Genomic DNA, 15,621 nt, shown 5'->3' on the forward strand with positions numbered 1-15,621 from the left:
ACAATGTCCAGTCAGCTAGTTGTTAGTGAGATACTCATGCCACTGGCTAATTAGCTACTAGGGGACAAAGTGCCAAATTCTGACTTTGATATGCAGCCATTTGCTGTGGCTTGCGGTAGTGTTTATGGCTGACGACCTGTCGCTTAACATGTAAGGAGCAGAGCAGATGTAAGATATGAACAAAATTAGGTTGGCACTTAATTTCCTATCCTGGGTGATAGACATTTTTACATAAACATGGAATGTTTCAGAAATGGATGGCAAAACTAAAAAATAGTGTAGTGAAATTGTTCATTTGAAGTGCATTCTGAACCTTTTGAAAAAAAGTATACTTTTTTTTGCAAAAAGAGACAGAAAGACAGAAAAAAAGGAGAATGTCCTTGTGTTTTAGTAAGTTTGACCAGTGATATGAATGTGGAGAATTTAGCTTTCTTTGTATTAGCTGAGAGGATTTCTGAGGGGCTGAACTGACCGCTCCTAAAGGATGGCCTGCAGCTGTCTCTTTGCCATAGTTGCTGGCGCCAGGGCTTTTCAGCGCTCCTTTGGCACGGCATCATCTGTATGCAGCGTCAGAGGAGCACCGTGACACCAGCTGGTGTGTGGTCGGGCCCACTGCATGACAGCGGCATCAGGCAAGCGTTGGGGCATGCATTGTGTGGATGCCACACCCCCACTCTGCCCCCAGGCCAAGTTTGTCGCTGGTCTGTGAAGGCTATGATTCTGCAGAATCAGAATGTTCTAAAAAAATCCTCTTCAGGCATTCATCCTGAATGGACAAAGATCTGATGAGGCCCCTGTGCATTCAAGGGTTTTGCATTCATGGTCTTGTTCAGACACGTCTGCCTGATTTTCTCCCTCTGGTATTTTGGTGATACTTACGTATGGACTTACATAGATTATGATTTCTCTGAGACAAAGAATGTTGAACACTGTGTCTCTTTACAGGAACTGTGAAGATGCATTATCATCTGAAGACTTCGAAACATTATACCAATTTGTTTATACCACCCACCGACCACTGGCCATAGCAGCTGGGGAACTACTTTATAAAAGGTACGTTTAACTATTTTTGTATGGCACTATATTGGTTTCACAATTGTGGGCCCTATTTTTTCATCCTCTAGAAATGTACTGTTGTTTTTCCTGTTTGGGAGAAGGTATATTATTTCTTTTAGTTTCTTTTAATAATAATAAAAATAGTTTTTATTTATATTTCCCGCCTCTCCCTGTGGATTGAGGCGGGATTACAATAATAGAAACAACATTACAAGATAAATGTATTCTTGTATTGCTATGTATTTTATATGTATTATCCTATTATTTCTTAGATTGTACGCTGTAGGCAGGTTTACTCTTATATATTTATTGTTTTTATGTACAGCGCTGTGCAGATCTACAGTGCTATATAAATAAAGAATAATAATAATAATAAAACTATAATTTCATATAAAATACACTCAGTAAAACAGTAAAACTGCTACCAATACAATACATAAACTAAATCATCATTTAAAATACATATCTTTATAAACAGAGGTGGGGTATTTCTAACTCTCTTATAGCAGATTGGGTGGATAGGCCTGCTGGAAGAGATCCGTCTTAAGTGCCTTCTTAAAGGCATCTAAGGTGGTAACGAGACAGATCTTCTCCAGCAAGCCATTCCATAATTTAGGAGCTACGGCAGTAAATGCCCTGTGGGAAGTTGTTGTTAACCTGGTGTTTACATACTCTAATAAGTTCTTCCCGGTTGTTCTGAGAGTGCTGGGCGGATTGTGTAGGGAAAGGCATTCCCTCAAGTAACTCGGACTCAAGCCATGTAGGGCTTTAAAGGTCACAACCAACACATATATACACATAGCAATACACACACACACACACGCACACAGACGGAATATATATATCCCACCCTCCCTCCTCTCTCCTGATATGCATGTATACTTTGCAGATATTGGTGTGTACTTTTGAACTGGTGAATAGTTTTTGGTTGGGTGGTTCTGTTTTGATTTCATAGATATTTGGCTACTTAAGCATTGGCATTCACCCTGCTACAGTATTCTATGATGAAAAATTGTTTCTAAAGATGTTTTGCTCATGCAGAAGCCTGAGAACTACAATTGGCCCTGGTATCTGGGGACTGGCCACTCACAGATTCAAGCATCTGAGGATGGCAAGCCTGTATTGTTTCCAGTGGTGGCACATACACATGATCATGCTGCCGTTAGGGACAGCCCCTGTTGTCCCCAGTGGTGGTGTGGTTGCATTTACGCGCGACCACTGGGGACAACAGGGGCTGTCCCTAATGGTTGCACAACCATGTGCATGCACCACCATTGGGGACAACAGAACTTGAGTATTCGTGGATTTTGGTATCCGTGGGGGAGGGTCAGGAATGGATCCCCCTTGGATACTGAGGGTTGACTGTACCATAGAAAGTACTTGTGATGGAACACTGCAAAATCTTGTGCAGATTTTAACAGTCCTGCCCCAGTGGCGCTTCTTTGGACCCAACCCATTTTTCCCTTAGCATTCACAATGCACCAATAAAACTGATTTGGATTAATATCACTGCATTTGAAGATTTGAGTCTAGGAGTGCATCTACACTCTAGAAGTAATGCAATTTGACACCACTGCAATGGCACCATCCTACAGAATCCTGGGATTTGTAGTTTGGTGAGGCACTAGCACTCTGGCAGAGAAGGCTGGAAATCTGTAAAAACTACAGATCCTAGGATTATACAGGATAGCACTATATTATTTCAACAGTATAGATGCATCCTTTAAGAGAGGGTCTTCCCTAAGTCCTCTAGTGTTTACTCATGACTGTATTAATATTTGAATCAGGAACTTGGTCTGTCCCAGCTCACGCTCCTAGAATTTCACTTGTGCCAAATATTACCTTGTTCTTTTGTTTTGTTTTTTCTTGTGGATTCCTATCCAGTAATCTTAATTCCTCACCAAGCTACATCTGCTGATGGTTGCTATGAAGAGCTTGTTCTTTGTGATTGATTACAATGAGTCTCTCTTTTTTTTTTTTTTTTTTTTTTTGCAGTCCAGCTGTGGACATGATCTATGATGTAGCACAAAAGATAGAAAAATCTAGCAAGGCAGTAGATTATAAATATTACATTTTCCAGTTATCATTTAATTTTCTCAAGGACAACTTTCTAAATGAGCCTTGATAACAATGTTTGCATTAAGAAAATTCTAAAAAGAGAAATGAAGCAGCCTGGTTATGTTGGGATGTGTTGTATTTTATTATACTTTTCCAGAGTTTGGAAAAGTTCTTTTTTTGGACTGCTGTTTCCAGAATGTCCCATTAATGTGGTCCATACATAATCAATGATTATAAACAGCTCAGATTTCTATAGTATAAAACTCATCCTGAAGTAGGGTTTTCAGGCCAGGGATTCTTGTTTATTTAGGATAAAATAAAACCCCGCTACTGACCATAGTGGCAGTGAATGATGAGTGTGAGGAAGGCATGAGATTGGAGAAGGCTTTTTTAGAATGATAAAGTGCTGGAATAAAATTTTGCAATGTATTCTCCTTTGTAAAAGGAGTGTGTGCCGAATTGATAGTCTTGAATCAATTTTTATTTTATTTATTGTGGCTGAATTTCTTTTTATAAATCCTAAAATCTAAGAGATTAAAACAACTACAGTCGCCTCTCCATTTTTACAGACTTGAAATCCATGTCCCTCGCCAGTTCATGGGTGGCAAATGGAGGGGGACAAAATGGGGCACGCTTCTGCAGTACATGCCTGTGGGTGCCCGCATGTGTGCACTGGCATTCAAGCCAATGGGACTTGAATATCAGCAAATTTCTGTTTTCCTGGGGGAGGGGTCCAGAAGATCCCTGCAAAAATGGAGGGGCAACTGTAATATGCTGTAGTAGTGAATGTTTTGTTTTATAATAAAATGTTCTGGGCTGCTAACATATGTCTACATACCTTAGGAATAACCCTACTGAACTCTATAGTACCTATTTCTGAAGAGAGATGTGTGTGCACGTGTGGGTGTGTGAATGTTATTATACTGTCAGAATGTATAATAATTTAGCAAAGCATGATTATTGCTTGCTGTAATTGGAATTTATGGAGCAGAAATTGACCAACTGCTTTTTCTGTGGACAGATTGATTGTACAGGAAACTGAAATGGAATCTTTTCCCAAAAGAAATGGAAAATGGGAGCCCATTGCTAGCCAGCTGAGAACACTACTAATTTTCTTCTTGGAAAGTGAGGTAAAAAGAATGTGAACTGTGATGCATGAACAGAATCAGAAATGGTTTGCCACTTTCACATTGCCTGTGGATCACATTCAGGATTAATGAACTAAGATAAAGGCTAAGCTGAGAATTTCTGGGCTGGACAGTAAAGGACAGGAACTTAGAAGTATGATTGCATGTTATTAAAAAAATGCCGATGTGCAAGAGGGTAAATATGCTGGAGGGTAAAATTTCAAAGTGATGGTTGTTTTCACATAATTATAGAAATGCTGGAAGACTTGGAAAATAAGTTAGGTAAGATTACATTTGTTTTTGAGTAAAGTGTCTGAAGGGATCAAGTGGAAAAAGTTTTGTTATGTTCAGAAAGAAATGGATGCTTTACTGGAATTGTTAGAAGGCTGGGTTTAGAGTGCATATTCTTTTGAATGAGATCTAAGATGCCTAAACAGCGGTGAGCAGACCTCAGTTTTTTGGGATTTACTTCACTTTAGTCTAGAATTCCAAGATTAACCAGATGAACTGCATGATACTGTAGGAGATAGACTTAGAATTAAATAACTCGAGACCCCCAAATGGATTTTGAATAGAATGCCAAAACTGAAGAGAGCTTAGTACACACAAGTGTTTTAACACACATTTCCTTAATTTCAGCATAATTTGACAGGGTTGGTGGCGATGGTGAAATAATTTTCTTGTTGCTACAGTTAAAAATAATTGGGAGTCAGGAATCCTTCCGGACATACAGCAAATCACCCAAGAAATCTACCAGAACACCCAGATCTGCCTTCTGCTCACCTCTGAATTAAAGAATGATTCAAAAAGAATGGTGCAAAATTTAATAAGAAAAGCTTTATTTTTGCACCATTCTTTTTTAATCACCCAGTAGAACAGATTGCAAAGTCTTCTCCAGGGGACTTTTTAACATAAGACAGATGTATAGTTCATTCAGTATGAAGCAGTGGGAATCATGCAGACCTTCAGATATTGTTAGACAACAGATCTCAGCATGCTTAGTCAGTGTAGCCTATGATGAGGAAATCTGGGAGTTTCAGTCCAATAGATCTGGAGGGCTGCTTGATTTCTATCTCTGTTCTGTATTGATACTGTGAAAATAGATTGACTCTCAGCCTAAAACTCTGATATTCCCACCACTGGTGTAGAGTTAAAATCCTGTGGCGTACCGGGTCTTGGTGTCATCTGGTGCGGAGGTGGTGGTGCTTCCCACTGGAAGAGGTGGAAGGGGTGTACAGCGACACCCCTCCTTGCCAGGCCCAGCTCTTGAGAGAGCCAGACTGCAGCAAAGAGAGGCATGGAAGTGTGCGCAGCGAGCCTGGCTCCTTCCTGCGGCCCAGTTCTCCCACGGAAAGCCAAGTCATGGCAAGGAGGAATGGGGCACACACCTTCTGGCTGGAAGTTCTACCCTTCCAACCAGAGTCCCCGTTCCTTCTGGCCGGAAGCACCTGGGTTGTGGGGAGGGGGGCAGTCTGTGTGTCACCCACCTCTGGGATGTCACCCGGTGCAGTTCGCACCTCCCAGTGAAGCTACTACTGTTTGAACTCTTTGACAAGTAGTATTGATATTGTCCTCTGTTTTGCAGCATGGTTAGATATGGCATACAGGCATTTGTATTTTAAACTTGCTATTTTTATAATAGTGAATTATTACTTATGAGTCTGCTAAGAGAAGGTTATTCACTGATGCATTTAAGGAGTATTATGGCATACACTGCATTCATGGCTTTAATTATAAATTATGAATGCTTAATTTGAACAAATGCATAATTTGAACAAAGAATCATTTTCCAATCTTCCATTTATTGATGATTCATTGCATGTATTTCAGAGAAGAGCCAGTGTAGTGTAGTGGTCTGAATGTTTGATTAGCACTCTGAGAGACCAGGGTTCAAATCCTCACTTAGCCATGAAAACCCACTGGGTACCTTGGGCAAGTCACACTCTCTCAGCCTTAGAGGAGGGCAATGGCAAACCTTCTCTGAATAAATCTTGCCAAGAAAGCCCAGCTATTGAATTGCCATAAGTCAGAGTTGATTTGAAAGCACATAACAACAATACATCTGGAAAAACCTAATGTTCAGCAATTGCAGAAAACAAAAGACCCTGCATTTTTCTGCCCCACTGTTTTCTGGACTTCTGTGTATTGATTCTGTGGGTCATAATGGGAGGTCATGGTAAATGGAAGCTTTCTGAAAGTCTGGATTTTTTGTTTGTTTGTTTCATTTTGTTTTTAGTTACATAGCCATGTCACTTATCTAGTAGACAGCTTGTGGGACTGGGCCCTGAATTTATTGAAATCCTGGGAGTGCATGACAGCCCTCTTACTAGAAAACACTGATGACCATGAAGGAGGTAGGTAGACTCAGAAGTATTCAGCCTTCCAGGAGGGGTGATGATACCTTGTGATCTCCTAAACTAACCCAAGAGATGGAGCCAGATTAGATGAAAGGGTAAGTGGCGTTTAATGGATAAGGTTTTCATGTTTGCCATTATCAAAGTTCAAAATGCTATGTATTGGTTAGGCAATGAAATGGAAATTCATTTCCCATATTCAAAGTTCTGTTCTTCTGTCTGCTGAATAATGTTCCTGGATTCCTTTAAGGTCTGTTGCTACTTCAGAGGAAAGAATGTAGTAATTGGGTGTGTCTGTGTGTGTGTATGTATGTATGCATGTATACATGTATGTACAAGTGTGTGTAGGAACATGTTTGATAATCAGCTTAGCATAGCCAGAGCTCAGAAAAGCTACTTTTTGAACTACAACTTTCAGAATCATCCAGCCAGCTTGGAAAATAGCTTTTCTGAGCTTAGCTGGTTAACATTGATATTATTATTCAGAGAAATAGCCATGTTTGTCTGGGAAGGACAGCACCTTTGAAATTAACTGAGCGAAAGAAGTGGTAGCATAAGCTTTTGTAGACAAAAGTTTACACTATAACTTCTTTTGCTCAGTTGATATTTTTTATTAACTGTTAATTCATATATACCATCCCAAGTGTATTTAGAACTTTGTCCTTTATATTCAGTCATTGTCAGTTCCACAGAATAACTGGATACCCATGGTGTAAAAAGTACTTCTCTTTATTTGATTTGTTTGATCCTGCCTTTCACCTAAGAGTAGGATTCAAGACAACTTATTCTGATAAAAAAGTTAACATTATTCCTCCCAGTATTCATTTTTTTTAATTGCGTTCAAAAATTGTTGGACAAGACGATTGAAGTTACTGCTTTGGAAATCTTAGGATCTCCACTTCTTTCTAGGCAGGACTGAATGGATCCTGTCATTTTGTTTACAGCGCTGAGCAATGCTGAAGAGAGTGCCCTCATTGAGATAATCTTAGCGACTATTCGAGAAGCTGCTGAAGGTCATCCCCCAGTGGGTAGAGGAGGAACCAGGAAAGTCAGTGGAATTTATTTATGCTGTATTGGTACTCTGGGTTACTCATGCATACATTCCCCAGATGATCCCAGCAAATAGGTTCATTCCTCTTCAGTGACAAAACAGAATCATAGTTGAAACTATGTTTCTGCCCTATACCCAGTGCAGTAAAGGGGAAGTATGGAGAAATGCCCACCTAGAATTTTACTGTGCAGTTGTAGAGCACCCCCCCCCCCAGCATGCCTAGTTGCAACAGTGTCTCATCCAATAACTTCTAAGTTGTTACCAGCAGGTAACTTGATATGTCTTACCAATATTGTAAGGAGTAGGTGTCCATACATCTATAGCTTATACATTATTTTAGTAGGTGGATGCATAAGTGCTGTTTTCAGTAGAGAGAGTTGTTAAAAATAATTTCTGTAACTTCTTTTCCATATATATCAGTGTTTAGAACTTTAGGATCAGGCTGGAAAACAAATGTTTAACAGCTGCCCTTTCTTTGTAAAAGGCATCAGTTTTGCAATGTCTAGTAAATGACTACATAAACCTACATAATTAATTGTATTTATGTGGAATTGCATCATCCTGTTAAAGATATTTTTTTTGAAAACTATGAGTAAGGATGGCATTTCCTTTTAAGTCTGAGAACTAAAAGGACCAATCTGCTTTGTTTAGAGGGAAAAAGCCATATCTATTGCTTTTATCCTATTTGTGAAGCAAACAATGCTGGTTACATTAGCTAACTAGCAGAACAAAACTACCGCATGGGTGGATTCCGCTGTCTTTTAAACCACCAATTTGGAACCACTTTTGAACCACAGAATAAAACTTAAGGCAAACGAAACAGAGGCCTCATTCATACTGAGCTATTTGTGCTGGATGGAACTGGGTAGATCCGAATTCCCTGCCCCCGAATCTCTCCGGAAGCAAGTGCCCACTAATTACTTCAGGGTAATTTAACCCTGAAGGCTATGCAGCTCCGGGGAGAGTTCTCATTTGCCAAACAGGTTTAATAAAAGGCTCCTTTGTTGTCATTAAAATTCTCTTCTGCTTTCATCAAGGTGATGTTCTTACAGTGATTGGGCAACTGGATGGGTCATTTCCCCCCTTTCCCCCTCTTAAAAAAAAACAGGCGCCAGTATGCGCATATTTTGTCAAATTTAAAAACCTCCTCTGTGTGTGTGTGTGTGTGTGTGTGTGTGTGTGTGTGTGTGGTGGGTATTTGGGTCACTGCAGGTTATAGATCTTCCCTTGGTCCTGTTTTCAACCCCAAAATGCAATCTAATGCCATCTCTGCATCCTGCATCCTTCCTCCTTGCCACCCCAGAATGCCTCATACACATGTAACAATTAATTAATTAATTAATTAATTAATTCCTCACCTCGGAATGCCAGAAAAGGATCCTTTGCTTTCCCTCAGCTACCCCTGAATTCCTTAGAGACAGTAGCAAAAGCATTCTGTATTAATTTGCCAAACTGGAAAGAGAAACGTTTGTAACATTTGCATTTTTGCAAAGTGCCCTGCTGCTAGAAGCAAGAAAATGAAAGGGAAAGTGAACAGGCAGGCAGGCAGGCAGGCACATTCTATCTATATATCTATCTACCTGTAGCAAAAAAAACATGCGCATAGTCTGTCAAAAATAATTTATAAAAAAATTAAAAGAGTGAGAAAAAGCTGCCTGGTGTGAGAGCGGAGGCTTGCTCTGTCCTGTGCCCTCCCCTCTGACCTACCCTGAACTTGACCCTTTGTCCTGCTCCTTCTTTCTCCTGCTCGGTTACCCAGATTGCCCTCCATGGGCCCCCTTTTTCCCCCCAGCTCCTTCATCCTCCTCCTCCTCGTGCTCCTCCTGTGTCACCGATTCTCTTGGTACCATCTGGCTCCTTCCTTTTCCTCCTGCTCCTGCTCTGTTACCCCGATTGCCCTCCATGGCCGCCTTCTTCCCCCCTGGCTCCTTCTCCCTCCTCCTCCTTCACTCTTGGCACCCTTTCTCCAGTTCTGCCCAGTGCCCTCCCTCTGACCTAAATCCCTCCCTTGAACTTGCCCTGATCATGATCGGGGGCAAGTTCATATTTGCTGAACCCGTTTGTTTTCAAAAGATACAGCTTTTACCCCGCTTCCAAATGACGCGCACTAAGGGGCATTTGCCCCGAAATGGGTGTGGAAGTCTCGGATTCACTTGTGGGAGATTCGGGGCGAATATGAACTTCACGTGCATAATTTGGTTCCTGATTTGGGGTAAAAGGTAGTCTGAATCGTCCCAGAATTCTGGTAAGCTAAATGCATGAGACAGAAAAAGGAAGAGGAGGATTGCAAGCACAGAACTTATACCCATTTCTCCCAAACCATGTCCTTCAAAACATGGTTTAGGTCCGGAGAAATGGGTATAAGTCCTATGCTTGCAGGTTTTCTTCCCACTTCTCTGTCTCTTGTGCATTTACCTTAATGTAATTCTGTGTTTCAAAAGTGGTTCTAAACTAGTGGTTTAAACAACTGTGGTATCCACCTATGCTGTATTTCTCTTCTGCTAGTTAGCTTATGTTATTCAGCTATATTTTAAAATGCACCAGTTTGTTTATAATGAAATAATAGCTTGTTCACAGAACTCTGTATAGCTTGTTCACTGAACTCAGAAGTGCTGAACTCTTTCACAAGATACTGATACAACTGGAATGATTAGAGATTTCTTTATCTGCACTCTGTATTCCTTTGTTCAAACAAGGACGTTGCTTGGATCAAGCAACAACAACAAAAGATCTGTATTGTAAAGCTTACCACTTTTCTTTCTGAATAACAACTATAGTACATATCTATTTTTAAAAAATCTGTAGTCAGACATTTTAAGCACTGTGGTGTTCAAGCAATTTAAAGCTTTCATCCCCAACATTTTATTTATGCTGCAGTCACAACAAAATGTTTTGTTCACAGGTTCTATCTGCCAAAGAGAAGAAGGTACAAATGGAAGATTGTACTAAAATTACTGAACATTTCATTGTGGTGCTTCCTCAGCTCTTGGCAAAGGTATCTAGCAGCTGCTTTTGTGGATTAATATTAAATAAGTCAGTTGAATTTCAAAAGTGCCCTTATGCCCTCTTTTTCTATTCCAGTATTCAACAAGTGCAGAAAAAGTGATAAATCTCTTGCAGATCCCACAGTATTTTGATTTAGATTTGTACAGTACTGGACCTCTGGACAAGGTAAAATAATAATATGGGTGTATTAACAAGAAAGAGAGGATGAGACAGGAAAGAGATAAGATAATTTCATGGGAAATTGAACAGCATGTCTTATGGTCTAAAAGTGCCCCTTAGTCTTACCATTAATTAATTAATTAATTCTAACTGCTGAAATGCATAGACCATCTGATCCCTGGGTGCATGCCACTGTAAGGATGGAATGGTCCATGGGTGTGTTCATTCAGCTATGTGTGTTGGAACCAGTGGCTCCACTTGGCAGCCTAGTTATTTCAACACCATGCTCCAGAAATCCAATTAACTTCCAGGACATTGCAGTATTGTGTGGAACAAGGGCCATCACTATGAAAATATGTTCAGCTTGTGGTGTTCTTAAGGGATGATGCTTAACTTGTGCAGACATGAAATTTTTTTGCTTGAGCATGGATTACAGTGTTCCCTCCATCATGTTGTACCACATTTTGAGGAGTGGGAGGACTCATTCCTGCACTCCTGGTCATATACTAGAACTCCATTCTGGTGACATGAGAGAATCTTGTATGCATAAGTAATAACATATCCCTGCTCAAGGTGAACTGGGTCCTGTTTTTCTCACTTTGCAGAGAAACCTATGCAAGTCATTATCATAGTCAAAGCTATACAGCAAGTTCATACATCAGGAAGGATTTAAACCAAAGTTTGCTGAATTCAAATTGAGCCTGTCTTTGGTCTTTCACCGGTTTATATCTCATGATATTTATGGTACCCTTTGATTTCCTTGTAGCACTTGGACACATTGCTGAGAGAGTTGAAAGTCATTGTAACCAAACACTCTGACACTGATGTTCTGGAAGTTTGCTCCAGGGTTTACCATGTTCTTGGCGCTGAAGAGCTTGCTATCTGCAACAAAGTGGTTGCTGCTAGAGCTGAACTGGTGGACGAACTGGTGGCCAAACTAAACCAGCTCTTAGTTACTTCTTGGTATGAGGTGAGTGTAACAACTGGATATAATGAGACCTGCATTTCCAGGTTGTTGTTGTTTTTTGAGCAAAATGTAAATTAAAGGGAGCTTTTTAAAATCAAATTGTAAATGCAGTTCTTGTTTTTGTTTTGAATGGCTGAGGAGGGTGTGGAACATCATGGGGGGTGGAATTCTAGTCTGAAGGTTATTTCCATTAAGGTGGTGTAGTCAAAATGTAGTCCAGACTCCATGTAGCCCCAGGTTTTTTTTTTTTTTTTTGTAATCCATAGGCTACAAAATTTGCTAAAGCACAAACTCCCAGGTATAAATGGGACGTAGCACTCATCTGGTCCTCATCTAGTCATTTGCTTGAGTAGGTCTGCTCAATCACAACTGAGACATGCTGTCTGTCTCTTTTTTCTGTTCCCGTGAAGCTTTGGAAAAAAAACTGGAATCTAGGGCTGCATTTTAACTGTCATGGCTCAGTGCTATGGAATTCTGGGATTTGTAGTTTTGTGATCTATTTAGCCTTCTCTGTCTGAGAGCTCTGGTGCCACCACAAGCTACATATCCCAGGATTCCATAGCATTGAGCTATTACAGTTAAAGGAGTGTGAAACTGCAGTGTGGCAGTAGCTGTGGCCATAACTGGTGGCAGGCAGAAGGGTAGAAAGGAGAAGTAGGCCTACAACCTTTCCTGCTCCCTCTGAATTTCAAAAGATATAGGCAGCATCTTTGAGTTGGAATCTGGCATCCTTTCTGTTGGGTACAGATTTATCGTGTGTGAGGTAGCCCAAAGTATTTTTTAAAAATAAATAAATAAATAAATAAATAAATAAATACAAATTCATTCTGTAATAGTATTGCTCATTAAAGAACATTTCTTGTTTGCTGCCTGAAGTAGGGAAAACTCTCTTAGAAAAAACAGGTCTCTTGACTAGATGACTATACAGTATATGATTTTTAGACATTGATTGCACTTTTGCTCTTTAAGGATTGATAATCTATGGCTAGATTTTTGTAAAGGTAGGATTTGTTCCTGATGTCTGTCTTCTGTTTTACAGCTTTTATTTCTCATTTAGCCAGCAATGTAATTAAAAACAGTGAATAATTTGCAGATAAAACAGCTCTTTCGTATGAGGACCAATGAGTGGTGTAGTCAAAATGTAGTCCAGACTCCATGTAGCCCCTTGCTTTTAAAGTTTTGCTTATACACAGAGACTGTTCATTTAAAACATCTTGCAAAGCTTTTAAAGCTAAAATGTAGCCTTTCCGTTTCCGTTTGTGTGTGTGTATTGGGGAAGGGCTACAGAAATACTTGAAAAGGTTTTCATTGGTTCTAAGAATATGAGAGCAGCTGTTCGAAGTATGAATAGCTTGCCGACTCAGTTCAAGAACAGTTGATCATCTCTGCCATTGCTAACAGATGTCATTTCACCATACAAGAGTTCTTGTGCTCTATATATGAGTGTGTGCATGCATGTGTGTTTGTTCTCGTGTGCTTAAATTGAGATCTGGAGTACAGTAAATGTGTCGAGCAAAATTATCTCAAATGATTTACCGTATATACTCAACTATAAGTTGACCTCAGGACCTCATGTATAAGTTGAGATCAGGTTTTGGGGTGAAAATTATGGATTTTGCAATGACCTGTGGATAGGTTGAGAGTAAAACTTGGAGATTTCTTCAGTGTGTGTATGTGTGCAAGAGCGACTCTCATTGAGACTTTTCTTCATCGTTTCTGCTTTTGTTTCAGCCAGACGCATGGGTGGGAAGGGGACTCTTAAACAAACAGCAATAGCAATTAGTTGACCTGGACGTTTTCTGCTTGGGTCTTTCTTACTAAATTCCTCTCTGCACTGCATAGGGAAATCTGAAAGAACTGCTTTCACGTTTCCATAGTGACTCATAAATAAGTTGAGCTGGGATTTTGGGGTCAATTTTGGGGTATACATTTTTAGACTTATAGACTAGTACATAAAGTGTTTTGACAATTTTCAAAGAAATAGTTGAATTGCTCAGTTTCAGTATAAAAAGGAGAGGGAAAAAGAAGTCTTATGTTTTTTAAACCAACACATTTATTTTCTCATGAGCTTTTATGGATTCCAGTCCTTTTTTCCCCTGATGCATTGATGAAATACAGTACATGCCTTAGATGCATATGCACAGTTACATAGTTGTGGGATTGGGATCTGAATGATACAGACTGATCAAATGGGATACAGGAAATGACAATTGTATTATTAACATTGGCCATAAACCATCAAAGGATTGGCTTACATCCCTTTTACTCTAAGGTTTTAAATGGTTGTTGTGTAATGGTTCTTCTAGTGAAAAGGTGCTTTAATACAAGCCACACTGGTTGGGGAATTCTGGGATTTGTAGTCCCTAAAAATAACTTTTCCAGGCTTTTCATGGAAAAGAAATGGATGCTGAAGCTCAGTTCTGTCTCTTATTCTGCTTCACTTGTGTGTGATTTAGGGAGAAGAGCTTTGTGCAGAAGAAGAGGAGATTCATCATATGTGCTCCACTCTGCAAAGAATAGCTGCTTTTCACAAGTGAGATGCTTGCTTATGCTGGTTTCTGATGTTCTGATACTGTGCAAACAAGTATGATTAGAATAATAATAATAATAATAATAATAATAATAAATTTATTTATATACCGCTTTTCCACATTGATCAAAGCGGTGCACAAAAATACAGAGAATACAATAATACATGTTAAAAATACAATATGTACATACAATAAAATAGAACAATAAAACAAATTACCAATTACAATTTAAAAAGCTATATAACCAAATCAAAGCCAGCTGAGTTGATGTCAATGATGCAGATACATATTGGGGGGGAGGGGGAACCATATAATATCAGGGCACATGGGGGAAAGCTTGGTGGAAAAAGAAGGTCTTAAGTCTCTTTTTAAAGAGATTCAGGGAGGTGGTGGAGTGGAGCTCATCGGGAAGGGTGTTCCAAATTTTTGGGGCCGAGATAGAGAAGGCCCTTTGCGAGGTTGACGCATATCTCGCGGTCGGAACCCTTAGCAGATTCTTCCCAGCTGACCTGAGTGTGCAGGGTGGATTGTATGGGGAGAGGCGGTCCTCCAAGTAACCTGGGCCCAAGCCATTTAGGGCTTTATAGGTAATTAGGGCTTTATAGGTAATGTTGATTTTAATCGCAAAGCCAAAATAGGAGAGGGGAAAATGTATGATTAAAATGTAAAACACAGGGTAAAATATATATTCAAAATTGAAAAAGGCCTTGCAAGTACAATGGGCCCTTAGTTTGGTCCAGGACCTCCTCAATACCAAAATCCGTGGATACTCAAGTCCCATTAAATACAGTGGCATAGTAAAATGGTATGTCTTATATAAAATGCCAAAATGAAAGTTTGCTTTTTAGAATTTATATATTTTAAAAATATTTTCAAGCTGTGGGTGATTGAATCCATGGATAAAGAATTAATGCATATGGCGGGACGACTGCATTTGCCATGACATTAAGCTAAGTGACTCAAATATAGGAGCAAATCTGCTTCTTTTTTATGTATTGGCTCTTTTTTCTGATCAGTTTAGGTGATATTTAGATATTCTAACTAGAGAATGATGGAAATTGTAATTTGACAGATATGGAAGGGAATAGGCTGGGAAAAAGCATTGAGTCTTGAAAGTATTCATTCTGCTGGAGGCTATAAATTCTACACAGTGTTCAATGTATGGTATGCTCCACAGAGCAAAGAGCTTGACAAGGTATTTAATAATAGTCACAGGTTTTACACTAAAGAATGGAATAACCTGCAATTTATTGTCATTGTTGTTTTGTAACAAGCTTTTTTAAAGTAGACTGAAGCCTCCCCCCCCCCCCCC

General features: G+C 39.7%; 1 protein-coding gene across 4 annotated transcripts in view; it reads left to right on the forward strand.

The window, feature by feature from the left end:
- The window catches only part of LOC149319353 (cohesin subunit SA-2-like), a 77,407-nt gene that overhangs the window by 33,885 nt on the left and 27,901 nt on the right, over positions 1-15,621 (forward strand). For 3 of the 4 annotated variants that reach the window (XM_089511538.1, XM_089511542.1, XM_089511540.1), the window contains exons 15-22: positions 946-1,053; positions 4,136-4,244; positions 6,478-6,595; positions 7,540-7,643; positions 10,549-10,641; positions 10,728-10,817; positions 11,578-11,781; positions 14,235-14,311. In XM_089511538.1, coding sequence (XP_089367664.1) covers positions 946-1,053; positions 4,136-4,244; positions 6,478-6,595; positions 7,540-7,643; positions 10,549-10,641; positions 10,728-10,817; positions 11,578-11,781; positions 14,235-14,311 — 903 coding nt within the window. The remainder of the gene's footprint in view (positions 1-945; positions 1,054-4,135; positions 4,245-6,477; positions 6,596-7,539; positions 7,644-10,548; positions 10,642-10,727; positions 10,818-11,577; positions 11,782-14,234; positions 14,312-15,621) is intronic. The other variant, XM_089511541.1, reaches the window with a different exon arrangement.

This window comes from Sceloporus occidentalis, unplaced genomic scaffold (assembly GCF_023333645.1).
Source record: "Sceloporus occidentalis isolate IW3139 unplaced genomic scaffold, rSceOcc1.0.p SCAF_2, whole genome shotgun sequence".
NCBI lineage: Eukaryota > Metazoa > Chordata > Lepidosauria > Squamata > Phrynosomatidae > Sceloporus > Sceloporus occidentalis.